Genomic DNA, 20,259 nt, shown 5'->3' with positions numbered 1-20,259 from the left:
TCATCTTATAGTCATCTTATAGTCATCTTACAGTCACCTTATAGTCTTCACGGAGCTCTTTCATTTTAGCCATGACTTGCCACAAACCAACTGCAGAGAGCTGCTATTTTGCACATAAGTTAATTCAAAACAGCTGTTGACAATTAATCAGGGTAATTAGAATGTCCTAGAACATTTTGGACTATTTGAAATCGGTATGAATAATTTCAGGCATGTTAATAAAACATAGAAATGATGTCTTATTTTCATTAATATCTCTAGCACAATGTTGTATCATATTTTAACATTCATGTCCTTTCAGTCAGAAGATGTTGGTTAAATAAATGAGTCAGAGATACGAGTAATTTTGGGCTTAACTGTGTGTGTGTGTGTGTGTCTAAAACCAACACTACATATATGCTTTCTACTCCGGAAGAGGAAAGTCTTGGATATACTGATGGCAGAATGAATATATGAAATTAATTCAAATAAAATGCTTTGAAAAGTAAATAACCGATCTGGCTATCACCGAGGACGGAGGTGATGTTGCCACGGAGACGGGCCGCCACATCCGACGGGCCGGCATTAATCGGGAACTGTTCCTGAATGAAATCACCTCAGTCCGCGGGGGGGGGGGGGGGAGCGACCCGGCTAATGAGACTGCAAATAGGGTTTGATCAGCGTCCAGCTTAATCTGCAGCAGACGCGCCGTTTGGGGGCAGCCAATCAGACGCAGCGTTGCCTGCAGGTGCCGTAGCGGAGACAGCCTGTCGCCCTGGGGAAGCGCGGCGGGGGAATAAACAGGAAATAAACGCAGGCGCCGGGGAGAAGGGAAGAGCTAATTCCCCCCCCTCACATCCCGCTGCAGGGCAGCCCCTAATTATCCTCCCAGTTTAGACAGAGAGCCTCCCACTCAGCCCATTCCCTGGCAAGGAGGGAGGAAATGCACCCCAGGGGCGGGGCGCGCCCCTGGCAGGAAATGCCCAGCCGCTGGGGGGGGGCTGTAGGGGTGATGCTGATGTGCGAATCTGCCTGCACGACTGCGCGCCCTGCCGTCTCCAGGTGAACTGGAGTGCATTCACGCTACTTTCCGACCACCCGCCCCCACTGCCACACTGCGCCCCCGAGGGGGCTCTGACGTGTTAGCTGCATGCCTCATTTCTTTCAATTAGGCCCTAATGCGGGGGCCACAGACGCCGCCATGGGCAAGGGGCCAAACCCCTCTTATTGCGTGGGGCGCATGGACACGCTGACGCTGCATTCATTAGCGACCAGCGCACCGTCACCGCCGCCCCACCCCCCACCGCAAATGGCACCAGAGCCAACGGTGGCCCGACAACACAGGGACACACATGTGACACGATTTCCTAGGCATCCGAATTTATTTAGCATGTATTAGCCATAGCTTGTCAGAGAAAGGGTCCTTCCAGAGTACCCTGTGGGACTGAGCTTCAGGAAGAGAAGACAAGAGCTTCACAACATACAGCGGCCTAATCATCTTCCACCAGCCATTTTTATAAATATATATATATATGTGTGTGTGTGTGTGTGTGTGTGTGCCCTTGTAATTATATCATCATGGGGACTTCAGTGTGTTTACACAGTCACGGTGTGGGGACCAAAATCTTTGTGGGGACCAAAATCATGGTCCCCACAACGGAAACCATGCTAAATCAGCAGGAGAGAGCCTATATAAGGTCTGGAGTGACTATCAGTGGTGGCCCATAACTGATGATTTTTACCTGGAGTGTGTGTGTGGGAGATGCTCTACAGCGACGCTAGCGGTCTAGACCATGCTATAGCAGGCGAGGATTCAGACACACACACACGCTGTAAATTTGCATAGCGCGGTAACGTACACCTAATTTGCATACGGCGCGGGAAAACTTCTAGAGTGAAGACGACGCTGGAAAAGTAACTGGTAAGTTGGAGGCACTTTATTTCGGTTTCTTATTTTATATTTGCATGTAAATAAATGCAGATATTGTATATACAATTAAATGCAGTAAGTTGTTTTTAGAGAACGTAAGTTTTCGACTACATTTAATGTGACAAATAGTATATAAAGTATGCAAAAATAATACCGAACTCGGAATTTTGTGGTATTTACGCGCAGTCCTCAGGAGTAGTCGTATAGCCAAAAGTGAATAATTTTAAGTTTTTTCAGTCTCTCTATATTAACAAGTAGACATGTGGCTAGTTAGAGTATTTTATTGGATGTAGTTCTTTGTGTAGTTTGATTATTATTACGCCTTCGAGTGCTTTGTATCTTAAGTGCTATCATAATGTTTGCTTTACGTCGACAGTAAGCTAATGCATTTCGCACGTAGGCTTAAAATAGTCTACAAAATACATTCCTGTTATTTTAACATATTCTTTATTCTGAAATAGCTTTGCGAAGTGTCCAGTTTAGTTAAAATAGATTTTGTTTGATGTGTATCTCGTTTTTATAAATGGAAAAACAGGACGTCGAGTAACCAGCTATAATAGCGCATTTGTTTAGCTAGACTGCCATTGTAGTAATATAACAATATAGAAAACTGGGTAAGTAATGTCGTGAGGATAGTAAATGTATTTTTTATTTTAAATTGTTCTGTTAACTATCCGTCATGAGTGTGATAGATACTATGCAATGATTTCAATTTATCTTATGAGGTTTAATGATTTTAACTAGTTTAAAATTAATTTGCTTTTGAATTTGCAGAGCTCAAAATGTCTCGACGAATCAGTCCTCTAAATGATGCTATTTCACATGTCGCCACAAAGACAGACAAGAGTACAAAATTAGAGATCAAGTACATAAGTCCGTTAAAAGGTAAGGTTTGCTAAAAATTTATGTGTTGTGCAATATAGCTCCATGGATTAATAAATAATATATTATATCATTAAGCCGCCAAGCACCAAAGTTTCTGGAATCCATTACTTTTCTTAGCATTCTCCTTCCAGCATAGAGTAAAAGGCAAAATATTGGCAACATTATTTAAAAACTAACCATGTAATGTTATAGTAGCACATTGGTTAGTTGTATGCATTTAACATCATGAGAAATACCTGTTTCCTGTCACATTTGTGATTTGTCTAGTCCATATTGATGTTTTTTTTTTTTTTTTTTTAAGGCCGTGGAGTGTTCACACTTGCTCCATTCTTGCACGGGGACTTTATTGTTGAATATAGAGGTGAATTGATTAATTTTGCTGAGTCAAGCAGAAGAAGGGAAGTCTATCACAAGTTCTGCACAGTCTTTATGTTTGACTTTAAATGGAGTAGTCGGACATGGTGGTAAGCTATATTTATATATATATATATTTACTAGTTGGTATCAATTAGCAATGTGCTGTAGCTAAGAACAACTTAACCTTTAAAAGCCATTGTAAAGCAGGGGTTAACCTCAAGGTCTATCAGATAATTTAACCATTGTAAATGGAAATAACTGTACACTTGTACTTATTTTTGCTTTACAGTATTGATGCTAGTATAGAAGATGGATCGTTTGGCCGGCTAGTGAACGATGACCATCGAAACCCCAATTGTCGAATGAAAGTAATTAAAGTGGATGGAAAGCCACATCTGTGTCTTTTTGCATTAAGAGATATAAAAGAGGGAGAAGAAATAACCTACGATTATGGCACAGACGATTGGCCATGGAGAGAAAAGGTCTGTTCGGTCAGTATTGCAATGGTTTGAAGCTAGGAAGAATCTACTATTGCTAAATGATGGGTCAGTTGTGAAACTAACATTTTATCAACTTGTTGATTCTTGCCAAAAGCAATGTAAGGACAGTTTTCACAATATTGTTATTCAAATAGTATGGTACATATTCATTTAGGAAGAACTTATGGGTCCTATGTTCAGTCAAACAACAGGAGTTATATGGAGAGTGGGAAGTGTGAAGGCATTGAAACAAGTTGTGATTACTGACTTATACAGAAACATAAATGATTGCATAGGTTGTTTCTATGGATTTTTTTCCAGACTGTAACTTCAAGTATGCATATTCACTTAAGCTGTTGATCTCTTCACAGCATTTGACAAATGACACGACAGCAGACAAGACCGACAAGGATTCTGGCGAGACCAACCAAATGGTTACAGATGAAGATGACCGTTTGGTAACTTCTGATTCAGCTGGACAACAGGTAAGTGTTTTTATCTGTGCTCATCATGACAATAAGATAGTTGATGTTCACGTTCTTTATCATTTCAAGGTACTTTGATGGAAGTCTTGTGCTACTGTAGAATAATTCAGTATTTTTGCTCAATTTGTGTGAATGAACAGTGGTTTGTGACATTTTTCTAACTAGTCTGCAGAGGATTTAGTTACCACATTCTGATATCTCCAAAATAGTTGCTACATTTTCTTCCCGTACTCTGTCCTCATGATGCATGTTTTGGTCTGACTGTGTTTTTATACCCAGTCAGAGTAGTCATTGACCACGAAAATGTCCCCTTGAAGACCAGCAGGAAATGTGTGTAAAATGTCCCCACGATGCATGTTTGCGAGTTTCAGCTCAGGAGTTCAAGCACAAACACACTTTTAGACAAAACTAGCTTCATGGGGACTGCGTGAGGCACTAAAACAAACTTATATTTTGCAGCTGAAAAATGAAATTTTGCAAATGCGTTATGTCCACTTCTCTTGCCTATTCTGCCTGCAACACTTTTTCATAAATTTCTTATTTTTTAAGGTTAAGGAGGGTGTGTACCAGACACGTTTGTACGGCATATCATGACGTGTCCGGCTGCATCGATCACCTTTTGTATGATTTTTGCTTATGCTTGAGTTCTTCTCACTATTACTTGAATGGCTAAATGGGATTTAGTGACAACACTGCTTTCTTAAGAAAACTGCATGATAGATTTTAATGCCTTCACAGCGTCCCCACAAAGTAAGCTTTGACTAATGTGTGTTTTGAAAACGATGCCAGTTGCCATTTTTATAGGAAAAGGGGCAAACTGTGTATCACGCCAATCCAAAGGTAGTGTGATTTTGAAGTTATTTACCTGCCTGTTCACGTAAAGCTGTTAACCTCTTCACAGCATTTGACAAATGACATGACAGCCGAGAAGACCGACAAGGATTCTGGCGAGACCAACCAAATGGTTACAGATGAAGATGACCATTTGGTAACTTCTGATTCAGCTGGACAACAGGTAAGTGTTTTTATCTGTGCTCATCATGACAATAAGATAGTTGATGTTCACGTTCTTTATCATTTCAAGGTACTTTGATGGAATTCTTGTGCTACTGTAGAATAATTCAGTATTTTTGCTCAATTAGTGTGAATGAACAGTGGTTTGTGACATTTTTCTAACTAGTCTGCAGAGGATTTAGTTACCACATTCTGATATCTCCAAAATAGTTGCTACATTTTCTTCCCGTACTCTGTCCTCATGATGCATGTTTTGGTCTGACTGTGTTTTTATACCCAGTCAGAGTAGTCATTGACCACGAAAATGTCCCCTTGAAGACCAGCAGGAAATGTGTGTAAAATGTCCCCACGATGCATGTTTGCGAGTTTCAGCTCAGGAGTTCAAGCACAAACACACTTTTAGACAAAACTAGCTTCATGGGGACTGCGTGAGGCACTAAAACAAACTTATATTTTGCAGCTGAAAAATGAAATTTTGCAAATGCGTTATGTCCACTTCTCTTGCCTATTCTGCCTGCAACACTTTTTCATAAATTTCTTATTTTTTAAGGTTAAGGAGGGTGTGTACCAGACACGTTTGTACGGCATATCATGACGTGTCCGGCTGCATCGATCACCTTTTGTATGATTTTTGCTTATGCTTGAGTTCTTCTCACTATTACTTGAATGGCTAAATGGGATTTAGTGACAACACTGCTTTCTTAAGAAAACTGCATGATAGATTTTAATGCCTTCACAGCGTCCCCACAAAGTAAGCTTTGACTAATGTGTGTTTTGAAAACGATGCCAGTTGCCATTTTTATAGGAAAAGGGGCAAACTGTGTATCACGCCAATCCAAAGGTAGTGTGATTTTGAAGTTATTTACCTGCCTGTTCACGTAAAGCTGTTAACCTCTTCACAGCATTTGACAAATGACATGACAGCCGAGAAGACCGACAAGGATTCTGGCGAGACCAACCAAATGGTTACAGATGAAGATGACCATTTGGTAACTTCTGATTCAGCTGGACAACAGGTAAGTGTTTTTATCTGTGCTCATCATGACAATAAGATAGTTGATGTTCACGTTCTTTATCATTTCAAGGTACTTTGATGGAATTCTTGTGCTACTGTAGAATAATTCAGTATTTTTGCTCAATTAGTGTGAATGAACAGTGGTTTGTGACATTTTTCTAACTAGTCTGCAGAGGATTTAGTTACCACATTCTGATATCTCCAAAATAGTTGCTACATTTTCTTCCCGTACTCTGTCCTCATGATGCATGTTTTGGTCTGACTGTGTTTTTATACCCAGTCAGAGTAGTCATTGACCACGAAAATGTCCCCTTGAAGACCAGCAGGAAATGTGTGTAAAATGTCCCCACGATGCATGTTTGCGAGTTTCAGCTCAGGAGTTCAAGCACAAACACACTTTTAGACAAAACTAGCTTCATGGGGACTGCGTGAGGCACTAAAACAAACTTATATTTTGCAGCTGAAAAATGAAATTTTGCAAATGCGTTATGTCCACTTCTTTTGCCTATTCTGCCTGCAACACTTTTTCATAAATTTCTTATTTTTTAAAGTTAAGGAAGGTGTGTACCAGACACGTTTGTACGGCATATCATGACGTGTCCGGCTGCATCGACCACCTTTTGTATGATTTTTGCTTATGCTTGAGTTCTTCTCACTATTACTTGAATGGCTAAATGGGATTTAGTGACAACACTGCTTTCTTAAGAAAACTGCATGATAGATTTTAATGCCTTCACAGTGTCCCCACAAAGTAAGCTTTGACTAATGTGTGTTTTGAAAACGATGCCAGTTGCCATTTTTATAGGAAAAGGGGCAAACTGTGTATCACGCCAATCCAAAGGTAGTGTGATTTTGAAGTTATTTACCTGCCTGTTCACTTAAAGCTGTTAACCTCTTCACAGCATTTGACAAATGACATGACAGCCGAGAAGACCGACAAGGATTCTGGCGAGACCAACCAAATGGTTACAGATGAAGATGACCATTTGTTAACTTCTGATTCAGCTGGACAACAGGTAAGTGTTTTTATCTGTGCTCATCATGACAATAAGATAGTTGATGTTCACGTTCTTTATCATTTCAAGGTACTTTGATGGAAGTCTTGTGCTACTGTAGAATAATTCAGTATTTTTGCTCAATTAGTGTGAATGAACAGTGGTTTGTGACATTTTTCTAACTAGTCTGCAGAGGATTTAGTTACCACATTCTGATATCTCCAAAATAGTTGCTACATTTTCTTCCCGTACTCTGTCCTCATGATGCATGTTTTGGTCTGACTGTGTTTTTATACCCAGTCAGAGTAGTCATTGACCACGAAAATGTCCCCTTGAAGACCAGCAGGAAATGTGTGTAAAATGTCCCCACTAAGCATGTTTGCGAGTTTCAGCTCAGGAGTTCAAGCACAAACACACTTTTAGACAAAACTAGCTTCATGGGGACTGCGTGAGGCACTAAAACAAACTTATATTTTGCAGCTGAAAAATGAAATTTTGCAAATGCGTTATGTCCACTTCTCTTGCCTATTCTGCCTGCAACACTTTTTCATAAATTTCTTATTTTTTAAAGTTAAGGAAGGTGTGTACCAGACACGTTTGTACGGCATATCATGACGTGTCCGGCTGCATCGATCACCTTTTGTATGATTTTTGCTTATGCTTGAGTTCTTCTCACTATTACTTGAATGGCTAAATGGGATTTAGTGACAACACTGCTTTCTTAAGAAAACTGCATGATAGATTTTAATGCCTTCACAGCGTCCCCACAAAGTAAGCTTTGACTAATGTGTGTTTTGAAAACGATGCCAGTTGCCATTTTTATAGGAAAAGGGGCAAACTGTGTATCACGCCAATCCAAAGGTAGTGTGATTTTGAAGTTATTTACCTGCCTGTTCACATAAAGCTGTTAACCTCTTCACAGCATTTGACAAATGACATGACAGCCGAGAAGACCAACAAGGATTCTGGCGAGACCAACCAAATGGTTACAGATGAAGATGACCATTTGGTAACTTCTGATTCAGCTGGACAACAGGTAAGTGTTTTTTTCTGTGCTCATCATGAAAGTTAGGTAGTTGATGCTTCCATACTTTATCATTTCGATTTTTCTTAAATAGATGTCTCGCTGTGCTTTTGAATAATCCTTTCATTATTCCACTGCCTATCAAGTGCAGAGTTGCCGGGGGCTAGGGAACATCCCTGCTTTAATTGGCACAAGACAGGGAAGAACCCAAGATCGGACACCAGTCTGTATTTTGAGTACACACAATGAGGAAATTTTGACACCCAAGTTTAGCTAATGTGCCTGTCTCCAAGGGTGCAAACCCACACTGTCTTGGGAGAACATTCACACATACAGTATTGGAGGCCAGATTCAAACCCTAACCCTGTGGGTGTGATGGAGCAAAGCTGCCCACACAATAATGCTTAAGAAGCATAATTTGTGCAAATGCAGCCATGACACAGTGCATTGTCCAATCAGTGTGTTAAGAAAATATATTGAATTTTCTATTGAAGTAAATTGAGTTGATATGGATGCTTATTAGATGTCATGTTGTTGAATATTATTGTTGATTTCGTTCAGTCCCAGTACTCAGATAGTGAAGCTGGTGCTGATGAATGTGTACCCAGACTCAGAAGAACACGGAGTATAAAAGTAAGGCATTTCAGTGATGATGGCTTGTTTTTGGTCTAGATGTTGAGGTGAAGATCTGGATGTTGAAACAGTGGTTTTTGTATTGTAAATTTGGCATTACATTTTCCTATCTAAAATATTGCTTTTTCCAGATGAATGAGTTCGTTCCTGAGGGTTCAGAGGAGCTCTTTGATTCCTTGTCAGAGAGTGGTGAGGACTATGTTCCCAACTCAAGTGAGGACAGTGAGAGCAGTTGCTCAAGTTTGTCAGCTTCCAAATCAAAACAGAAATCTCAAGACAGTGCCTCTTATGAGTTTAACTGGAAAGCTCCTGATAGTACTACAGTGGATATAGAAGTCAGCTGCAGTTCTGAGCAGATGGAAGATGATGACAATATGGCTGTTTTCACCAGTAAGATTAGGGAAGGAGGGAAACATGCTGTCCTGGTTTCTGCTGTAAAGAAGAAGTGTGGTGGAGGCAGAGCATACAATAAAAGACACTACTGCTTGTATTGCATGCAACCATACAGCAAAATTGCAAGACACCTTGAACAAAAACATGAGAATGAGAGAGAGGTAGCAAAGGCCTGTAGTTTTCCAAAGGGGTCAAAACAGAGGAGAATGCATTTAGATTTTCTCAGGAATAAAGGGAACTTTGCCCATAATGCAGCTGTTATTAGGACGGGTGAAGGACAGCTTGTTGCTTGCAAACAGCCACACAATGAAAGTAGAGGAGATGACTACTTGCACTGTGCATATTGCCAGGGATTATTTCTTCGAAAGATTTTATGGCGACATGTGAAACTGTGTAAATTTTGTCCTAAAGGCACTAAGTCAGTTCAGGGAAAAAATAGAGTGCAAGCACTTTGTGCTTTTGCAGAGCCTGCACCTTCTGAAGTCAGTAAACAATTATGGAAGACACTTAGTGGCATGCAAGCTGATGAAGTCACGAAAGCCCTGAAAAACGACAGTCACATAATTAAAATTGGGGAGCATTTACTTAACAAAAAAGGATCGAGTGATGCAGCACAAACCTGGACTAGACAGACTTTGCGAGAACTTGGAAGACTCTTGGTTACTGCCAAAAAATATACATCGCTAAAAACAATGGAAGATTTTATTAATCCCTCAAAATATTTGGAAGTTATCAAAGCAGTTCAGATTACATGTGGATACCAAAGGGAAACCGAAAAATACAAAATCCCCTCTCTTGCCCGTAAACTTGGAAACAGCTTAGTGAAGCTGAGTAAACTCATTAAAGCTCAAGCATTAATTACAGGTAATGAAGTACTGGAGAAGAAAGCCACAGACTTTCAAGAAGTCCACAAAGAGAAGTGGAATGAGCTGGTGTCTGCCACTGCTGGACGGAACGCTGCAGAAATAAAGTGGAATGCACCTTCGCTATTACCATTTACACGAGATGTGCAAAAACTGCATGCTTATTTGGACAAAACACTGGATGAGTGTGTCTGCCAGTTGTCATCTGAGGCTTCGGTCAAGAATTGGTCTGCTCTTGCTAAAGCATGCTTGGCTGAAATAATATTATTCAACAGGCGTAGGGAAGGAGAAGTTTCAAGAATGCCCTTGTCGGCATTTCTCTCCAGGGACACCTCTGGCCATCATGATGACTTAGACTGGGCTCTTTCAGAGCTTGAGAAAACCTTGTGCAAACATTACTCCAGGATTATCATCAGAGGGAAAAGGGGCCGGCCTGTTCCTGTATTGCTTACACCTAAAATGTTACAAGCATTGGAGTTGCTAGTGAAGAACAGGGAGTCTTGTGGAGTGCTAGAAGAGAATGGATATGTTTGCTCGACCATTAGCCATGACCCACATCAGAGGGTCTGACTGTTTAAGGAGATTTTCTCTTGCTTGCAATGCTTCCTGTCCAAAGGCATTGACATCAACGAAGCTACGAAAGCATGCTGCAACACTGTCAACTATTCTAAACATGAGCAACACTGAAATGGATCAGCTTGCCAATTTTCTAGGCCATGATATAAGGGTCCATCGTGAATTTTACAGATTGCCAGAAAAAACACTGCAGCTGGCTAAAGTAAGCAAAGTGCTGATGGCACTTGAAAAGGGAAGGATAGCTGATTTTCAGGGAAAGAATTTGGACCAAATTAACATTGACCCAAACGGTATGCCTCATTCACTCATTATGCTCAAAAGCTCATATGTCAAAGTACAATATATCATTCTACTACAAGATATTTAGTGGTTTTGTTGTCTGTGCATTTAAATTGAAAGATTTAGCAGTGTAGTCAGAATTACTTGCTAATTGTTAGACAATCTTTAATGTGATGATACATTCAAAAACAAGAATGTTTAAATAAAATATTAATAATAAAAATAATGAAACATGTCATTCTCATTGCAGGGTTTTTAGATGATTAAATTAATGAAGTGCTCCATAGATTAGAACTCCATGTAGTCCTGCATTTGAATAACTTCCATTTTTGCTTCCGTTTTTGACAGAGACAATTGATGAGCTTACTGAGGAGGAATTCATGACTGAAGATGAAGTGGATTCCGAGCTGCTGAATAAAGGTATTTGCAAGAGTATTATTATTCACGTGACAATGCGGTTTGTGCCATTAAACCTTAATGCCAAAACTGATTTGAATGGTGGTATTTTAATAGCATCAACTGGTCATTCAATTTTTTTCCTGTTTGGTCTGTTTTGGTAAATTTAATTTCTGGTTCGTCGTTGATTCACCAGGAACTTTGTCTGGAGCAATTCCTCTTGTGCAGAGAGAAATGACCATACAAAAGAGGCAAAGGACCACAGTGACAACTGGTAAATCATACTCTAAAGTCGACAAATATTGCTTACTTATTATCCATAGTAAATTCTAACTGAATGCATTTGAATACACAGTAAAATGGTTGTATTCTTTGTGTAGGAACAAATCCTGGGCCAAGAATACAGACAAAGAAAAAATGGAGTCAGATGGAAATTCAGGCTGTTGAGAGACATCTGATGATATTCCTTCAATCCGGTCGGGTACCAGGGAAAGCAGACTGTGATAAATGTCTAAAGAAAGAACCAGAAGCTCTCAAAGATAGAGATTGGCAGAGTATCAAGTATTACGTTCATAACCGAATTGTTTCTAACAAAAGAAAACTACTGTCAGCTTAAGTCAGTAGCTTAAGTGACTAATTTGTTTTATATAGATACTGCAGCTAATACAGGTATTTTATTTCCCCCCAGATTTTTAAGTTGACTTTATAGGGTAAAATTTTAGTTTTGTAAGTAGCTGCAAAAGAAATTTTCAGTTGTTGAAAGAGAAAATGGTAAAGTGTTTTTAGTTTTTTACTTGCTTTTTATGGTGATAATTGACATGATTAGGGGGAAAATGTTTGCATTTTTATTTTCAAATGGAAAGAGTCAAAACAATGTTCAGAAGCTTTAAGTGGTCATAAGTAACTATAAAGAGGTACTCAAATACAATGTTAACTCCCAGGGCAAATCTGTGTGTAGCCAGCCGAAATGGTATTATTCTGTGTTTGGGTGAGGTGCTGTGAATTAGAAAAGACAATAAATATTTGGAATTTTGATGTTCTTTGAATTTCCATGAGTCGTGTATTTTGAAGGTAAAAGGTACCTCACTTCAGTCTTTTGTCAAAAGCAACATTGATTAATATAGTATTCAGTCACTAAAAGTAAACCAATTCTTAGTCATGCAGTATGTATACTAAAATATGCTTTCTAGGGTGTATAAAGTTTTTTTTTTTGTGTATGCAAATTAGGCCCCCATTGTGTAAGTAACGTGAAAAATGTGCACATATGCAAATTAAGTCCCCTGAAAGATGGAAATTTTGGATGTCCTCAGAACTGACAATTGCAACATAGGTAAAATCTATACTTAATGATAGCCTAAATCTGAAGTGGGTAATGCATTCCTAAAAAAAAAATATGCTTGCTTGATTTTTTTCATGCCTGTAAGACCGCTGGAAAGTGGTGTCCCCATAAATGATGGTAGGAACCTACGTCCTGCTTATGTAAGATTTACGAGTATGTGTGTGTGTGTGTGTGTATATATATATATATATATATATATGCTCAGCAGCTGTAAGATTTTAATCCATCAACTCCATCAACTCGTCAAGCTGGCAGATTACTGACTGACTATTTATATTTGGTAAATACACACATCGAAACACAATAAGTACTTTGCCATGTACAAATTGAAAGCAGTTTCCTGTGTGAAAAATAGCATTAAATTAGTAATCAGCAGGGCACACTGAGTAAAAACGAAACAGGATCCTTAAAACGCTGTAATTACAGTTTTGGAATGACATCAAAGGTGGGCTCTTTGAAGAAATGTGATCCATGAAATAAAAAAATGCGCTTGACAACGGAGGATAAAGGCACGGGAGTAAGGCACCTCTGCTTAGCATGCGTCAGAAAAATCGCAGGGAAGTAGCGATGTACGAGTCTACTTTCATTTGCCAGCAGCAACATTATCTCTGCTCCGCAGAATTACAAAAGAATATTCCTTTGTAAATGTATTGATTTAGCACAGCATCTGAAAATAAAGCCCTTTTTCATGTTTTAAATGAGCTGCTGTTTACCATTGTGCACCATCCCCCTTTGGTTTCAAAGCCAATTAACGGTGCACAAAAAAAGGTTAGAACGGCAAACCACAGCGTCTCACTTTAAGCCCTTTCTGTCCTTTGTCCTCCATTATTTCAGCAAATTTTTATTTAATCAGTGCTCCCTGATGGTGTCTGGATGTGGGAAGGGGCAGAGGACCCAGGGCAGGGCCATGAGGCACAGTGCCTGTCAAGGACAGTCGGACGGCCCGGCAATCTGAATCCAGCTGCAAATCAAATTACAGCACTTGACACTTCGTAAGTGATTGTGAGTGAAAAACTTGTCTGCAAAGGGCTGCAACAGCCGCGACTAAGCAGTGCTGATAAAACTGCAGTGAAAAAACACAGAAAATGGTAATAAATAGCATTGTTATATGTAAGAATGCAAATTAGAAGTAGTGGATATAGATGACAGAATAGATTCATCATCCCGATTCCAGCATTCTGCTTCCGGTAGAGCACATTTTTCTGCTCCCGGTAGAGCTAATTTTTCCAGAGCTCGCTGGTTCGAGCCTGACGGCAGCAGTGTGTGTAGTTTGTTTCTCGGGCGATTGGGATCCTAGACAATTTTCCAGGTTTTCCTTAGGCTATAGGGTGATATGCTATGGAGTCGCCCTCAGAGATTTGGGATTCATCCCCAAAGAAAAGTCCACATTTAATGCAGAACAACCAGAGCCCAAACGCAACTGAAACACCTCAAGAAAATTAAACGAGAGCAAATGAAAGAAAGCAACTGTTTCAGGAACCAACAGATTACACCAGATGAGGCACAGAGAGGCTGGTCATGGTCCTGCAGTTAAGGTGTGTTGGCACTGTTAGTTTTTATTTGCCAAAAACTGGAGAGCGAGATTTTGTTTCATTATGTGTTTGTCGCTCACAATTTGCAGCATTTGAAATGGAAAGACTTCTATTTCTAATCCAGTGTGAAATTTCTTATGACATACGACCCCATTTCCTAATGATCATTATAGAAAAAGCAGAAGAAGATTGCCGGCGTTGTCTAGGACACAAAAGCAGCATCCAAGGAGCTTCTCAAGAAAAAAAAAGTCTTTCAAAAAATCATATAGAAGAAACCGCTTTACATGAAACATTTCAATGAAGAAGCTGATCTCTTGTGGGTAGCATTAAATTGTGCAATATTTCAAAGCCATGGTGTGAAACTGTATGATAAAGGGTTATAACTCACTGGCAGGACAAAACACTGCGGATGATGTGTAAATGAGGGCATTTCTGAAAGCTTCACCCCATTTACAAGACATTCAACTCCTGCTGATCACATTTTTTAAGCAAAAAAAAAAAAACATTTGCTTATTAATTAAACCCTCTGAATGGACAAGAAACTGGATCATCAAATGACTATCATTCATAAAACAGGCTGTCAGTTCATTGCCCAAAAAAAAAAAAAAGCGAAATTCCTGAAAACAAATGTGCTTTCCGCTGCAATCTGAAAGGTGTCCTCAGCATGAACACAAAGATTTGGGGCCTTTTACACAGCGTTTCATGTGACCTTACGTAACGCTAGCGGTGCAAATCCTTGACATGTTGGCAGGGTAAAGCCTGAGTCTGGTGAATGGCAACAGTCATGCACTCCCCCTCACTCCCACACAGCAACAAACTGTCTCAAAGAATTAAACACATTAGCCAAATCAACACAGGCCCCATCCTGTACTTTAATTCAGCCGCGATTCCTTTTAGCATCATAATGAATCGGTGGCTGTATTTAAAACCAGGGCCTTTTGTCTACTGAGTCCCAAATCATCTGCTGGGAAAGATATTTAAACTGTAATTCAGAGCTCCCAGTTGACTGCTTTCTGCCCTGTCTGTCCGAGTCGCTTCAGCTTGGCCATGTGGGTTGTCTTGTTCATTGACTGGGGAGACTGATGACATGTGGGCCCGTTTCGATATCTGCATTACAACACTGTTATGTTACCCCCCCTGTCCTGCTCACTTCACCCCCCCCCAAAACCCTGGGAGCAGGGTTGCCCTGTTTCTGATACCTACATTTTCCAGCCATAAGCCGTTATCCCCCCAGATGGTGCCGACATGGTGCTCAAATATGCTTCTTCTCCTTCTCCTCTCACTATTCTTTAAGGCAAACCTCAATCGTAAAGCACAAATAATTGAAAACCGTGCCGACTCATCTCCTTTCTAAAGGGAGTGAGAATCTCTTTCAATGCCAAAGTTTATTTGGGAATAATACAATGGAATTCAGGATATTTTTCCTTTCTCCGCACTTGGTCCCCCGCTTTGCGTCATGTTTACTTAATTTCCCCGGATCCACAGTTGCTGCTTGCCGGACCGGAACATTCCAGCTGCCTCCTGAACATCTCATTACTTTTTTTTTTTTTTTTTTTTTTTTTGAAATATCAGGCTTGTATCTTCTTGATAAATAATTCCTACCGGTATAATGTATCAGACTAAAACATATTTTCACCAGACCACAGAGGTTAAAGTGCCAATATCACCTTTTTTAATTTTTCAGCCCTGAAGACAGTGAATTTCCATATATAGAGTGACCAGGATACGTGGCGAACACAACCAATCAGGATAGGGTGCTTGGTGACACATATTGCTGACAGAGATTGGAAATGAGGCCCACTAACCTGTAGGCACCCTCCCCAGGGCCAATCAGCCTCTCACGGTGCCGACGCATTATCTAGTGCTGAAAGGAATTACCATCCTGAAGTTTTTATCTCAGTCGTTGACAAACATTGCGCTTTAATGCAACTTTGCGGAAATGCATTCTTGTCCCACTTTTGGAGCCATTTATCTACTTGAAACCTGGGAATAACTGTTGCCATGGGGAATGATATTTGTAACAGATCACAAAAGGGTCAGAATGATCCCTGCGTGCAGTAAAGCCCTGTCATCATTCCAAACTGAAATGTTTATCCGCGGACAGGCGTGGAATATGCATCACAAAACCTTTCTGGGCGTCTCCTTTTTGCGCTTGTTTTGAAAAGTTAAGGAACGGAGCGAGTGTCTGCTTCCTGCATTTCACTGAAGCGTCTTTTCAAAGGTGTATTTGACTGTAAAGTGACACAAGGGAACAGGACTACAAGCTACATACATTAAATACGGCTCAAGATTCAGCTTCACGCGACAAAGCCATCACAGCGTGTGTGGCAGTATCGCAGTATCGCCTTTCTATCACCATGTGGTAGAATTTGGCTGTAAAATTCAATATAAATTGTAACCACAGGCCTATATTCCACTGCTCTTTAACCATAAATTAATGCTCAGACAAAGCAAGAAGTCAGTCGAATGAAAAACTATTATCATGATGGGATTTGACAAGAAAAGAAACTTTGAATCCCGTCATACGAGGCCAGGGACTCAGGCGTGTGAGAGAGGCCCGTCTTTCACGGCGCTCATTGAGGGGGACAGACAATGTGCCGATGGGGTTGTTCAGAGCTGTGAAACAGGAGACCTGCGCACCCTCAATACAGCTCTCAGGAAGCAGTAACAATAAATCAATAGACTGTCACTCCCAGGCAGGGGAACCATGTAAACAAATTAAAGGGAACCCAGAACAAAGCTGATTGGTTAGTGACTCAGCAGGGTCTCCTGCGACAGGAATGTTATTGTGGCTCCTGCTTTCACTGCGGGGACCTGAGCAGCTTGTCCTGCCATTTCTGCACTTAGTTCCTTTAAGTTTGACTGCCCCCCCCCCCAACTTTCATCCACAATTCCAAAAACTCAAAACTGGGCAAAAAAAATTATAATAATTTAGGAACAGAATGCTGAGCCCATGGCAAAATGCCAGTGTTAAGTTAAAAACAACATTCAACACCATGGACCTGAACAGGAAACAGTCAAGGGGATGTTTGTAGGTAAGACCTAGAGAAACGGAGAGGGCCATCGCTGCATCTAAAGGACGTGGAGTGGATGCCTGGTGAGCAGAACCATCCTGACCTCCAGTCGCATAACAAAACTCTACCCGAAACAGAACAAGACAGGAAAATATATGGGACACTGACTACACTGTGGAATATAATAACTTAAGGGAGCATTTTCACTTACCAGAACTTTACTTATCATACTTAACCACTCTGAGAACACAAATTTCTGTGAATTTTTCTGTGAATCAGACCCACTGTAGCTTCGTATTAATAGTGAACATGAAATTCCTTATCTGAAATGCATCCGAAAATCACAAAAATAAATCTGTGAGAAGAGCTTTGTCCAAACGGTACCGTGTGTGTTTGTGTGTGTGTGTGTGGGGGGGGGGGGGGGGGGGGTGTGTGTGAAAAAAATAGCAAAGCAAGTGCACAAATACTTATCAAAGGTACTGAAGGGGCCAGTGCAACATCTACGCAACCCAGGTTTTTTTTTTTTACTTCATTTGCAAACTAATGATTTAAGCCCCAACAGTCTGTCTGGGGTCAGGTCTTGTGTATTTCGGATACGCTTGGCTATTAGCATCACTGAGAGCTTCAGATGTGTCAGGCTTGCCCCCCCTCCACTGGTAGTCACCTAGTTTAATTTCCCTGCAGGCTTCAGAGGGGCATGAATTCAACTAAAATCACATACTGTTTTGTTGGCAGTCCTTTGTGGCCTATAATGAATCTAATGAATATAAAGAGAGAGAGGGAGGGAGAGAGGGAGGAGGAGGAGGGGGGTAGCTGGGCGACAGAGTACGTCCCGGCCAAGCCGTGCAACTCCGGATTGCCGATTCGTGACCCACAACAATAGGGGCAGAGGCGGGTCTTTTTTTTCCTGAAGGGCTTAATTTGCCTTTGTGTTTTGGCTTTTGTCACTTTTCATGAGGGAAACTTTTAGAGTCACCAGTAAAAGAGTAACTGCTGACCGCACTGGATGTCAGAAAAAGGAGAGGCTTTAAGACGAACCCCTGACCAACAGCGAACAGGGAGGCTGAGGAGAAAGGCAGAGTGAGAAAGGATGGGGGTATTGGAGGGGGGGGGGTGCTATTTGGTATCATTCTAAGCTAACCCTCTGTAGACTCCCCCCCCTCAGCAGAAACCAGGGCCGCGAGTTACCCCAGTTGTCAGCGTAAGCCACATTAACAGGCTGCCACAGGAGTGCCAGGTTACGGCGGTAATTAAAGTGTGCGCCTGATGGCCACGGGGGCCGCGGGGGCCGGCGGGCCAAAGCCCCGCGGAGTCGGCGAGGTGTGGCCCCAAACAGCCGCGCCACGGCTGCTGGCGACTTCGCCCGGCTCCTCAGGTGGCGTGATTGAATTAACAGGCTCACCGTTCGGTCCCAAGGTGGGTATTCGGGTCAGAAACAAGCGTTTACCGCTGGCAATTCTGTGACAAAAGATAGCTGCCTCATCCGAAAAAATTAACCAAGCCTGACAACAACTATTTAACTTTACATGAAAAGTGTTGGTGGAATAGCTGAAGCGACTGTAATGACCGGCATACTGTTAATGTACCTATTAGTGTACGCTGTCTTACTATTCATCTGTACCATTTAAAACCCCTAGCAAATATAAGACATGTCCTGCGATGGAGAGCTGTCCTGTCCACTTAGTCAGCCTATTCCCTTTAAACTGTACTTTCTCTAATAGGGTCCAGGATCAACGTGACCCAGTGTCACATACAGGGTAATAGGAAATGTCTGCATGGTGGATGTCAAATAAACCACAAATATAACACATGAACAACAAATAAATATCACAAAGAAAAGTTTAACAGAATTGGTGATAATACTGATACCATTTTTCTCCTTGAAAGAGCTCAAATAATTATTCCTCTGGCAAAGAGAAGAGACACTGAATGATATTGGCCAGTGTCAGTGACTCAGGCTTTACTCCCGATTCCTTCTGTCCCGGCCGGAGCTTCCATGTTGCAGAACATTTTCACCAACCTTTCGAAGATGGCAGGATTTCATAATGCTGCTCCGCTCTAGCATTCTGCGAAAATAAATTATCTTGGAACACCACTTCAGCCAGGAGTAAGCAAAAAGAACAATCTATCTTTATCGGTAATTTCATAAAAGTGGTTTTAAGAAAAAAGAAAGTCGGAGTTAAATACAACAAAATTAAAATTATATAATCTGATAAGTGTAGTCATGCTTGGAAAGAGCAGGTTTGGGTTTGTGACAGACCACATTTACGAAAGTGGTTCTTTAAGACTGTAATGCAGCTAGAGATTGCTGTCACCAGCCCATCTCATAGTGCAATGTGTTACTCACATGTTTGTGGTGGTGCTGGTATAGGAAACTGTGTTACCAGTTATATAGAAGTACAGCACATACAATTCTGTACAGTACATAATACTTAATAATGATAACTACGTTGCTAGTTTGCTATCACAATACTGTACTTTTACTTGTTGTTTTAGAGAGTACTCTTTCTACTTATATATGTAAAAAGTTTACTGTAGCCTAGGTGTGTAGTAAGTTCCATAAAGGTTTATGTAAGGACACCCTACTAATCCCTTTCAACTGTCACCAAGAACTGAACATGCCCAGGCTGTACCCGCACTGTACCCTCACTGTACCCACACTGCACCCGCACTGTACCTGCACTGTACCCGCACTGTACCTGCACTGACATAGCCCTGCTTACAAGCAGAGCCTAAAGCATGACCCAACCAAGCAGGTTGTGTTACCACCATCTGACTGGTCGAAATACACGGAGATACCGGTGTTCTGCGCATTGATTATCTGAAGGGGAAATGGGGATATTCTATATATCATTCATTATTAGTAGTATCGCACATTGCAGTGCATTGATGCATTCCCGATACTTTAAATCATGCAAATTTCCAACCTCCTACTTAAAAAAGCACTATAGAACTGGCTGAATGGAATGGATTTGTAATACAAAATTTATGCAAGTTAATGCTAATTCCACTAGAGCTTCATGCTAACATAAGACGCGATTCTCACAGACATGCTACCAGAAATTAGCTCA

The 20,259-nt window shown here is 40.9% G+C and overlaps 1 protein-coding gene across 1 annotated transcript; it reads left to right on the top strand.

The window, feature by feature from the left end:
- Positions 1-1,521: 1,521 nt before the first annotated feature.
- Positions 1,522-11,467, top strand: LOC125709416 (serine-aspartate repeat-containing protein D-like). The gene is made up of 12 exons (XM_048977797.1): positions 1,522-2,794; positions 3,096-3,258; positions 3,441-3,642; positions 4,002-4,115; positions 5,017-5,130; positions 6,032-6,145; positions 7,047-7,160; positions 8,062-8,175; positions 8,725-8,796; positions 8,928-9,009; positions 11,256-11,327; positions 11,421-11,467. The coding sequence occupies exons 1-12, from the start codon at positions 2,692-2,694 to the stop codon at positions 11,465-11,467; spliced, it is 1,311 nt and encodes a 436-aa protein (XP_048833754.1). The 5' UTR covers positions 1,522-2,691.
- Positions 11,468-20,259: the final 8,792 nt, after the last annotated feature.

Source organism: Brienomyrus brachyistius, chromosome 16 (assembly GCF_023856365.1).
Source record: "Brienomyrus brachyistius isolate T26 chromosome 16, BBRACH_0.4, whole genome shotgun sequence".
Taxonomy (NCBI): domain Eukaryota; kingdom Metazoa; phylum Chordata; class Actinopteri; order Osteoglossiformes; family Mormyridae; genus Brienomyrus; species Brienomyrus brachyistius.
Note: the sequence above shows the minus strand (reverse complement) of the source record. Positions and strands in the feature narration are given on the sequence as shown.

What these genes read in the sequence shown, in the direction of transcription:
- LOC125709416 (XM_048977797.1), top strand. Translation starts at nt 2,692, where the DNA reads ATGTCTCGACGAATCAGTCCTCTAAATGATGCTATTTCACATGTCGCC. An exon ending in CTGATTCAGCTGGACAACAG is followed by an intron (nt 5,131 to 6,031) that starts GTAAGTGTTTTT and finishes ACCTCTTCACAG; the next exon opens with CATTTGACAAATGACATGAC. An exon ending in CTGATTCAGCTGGACAACAG is followed by an intron (nt 8,176 to 8,724) that starts GTAAGTGTTTTT and finishes GATTTCGTTCAG; the next exon opens with TCCCAGTACTCAGATAGTGA.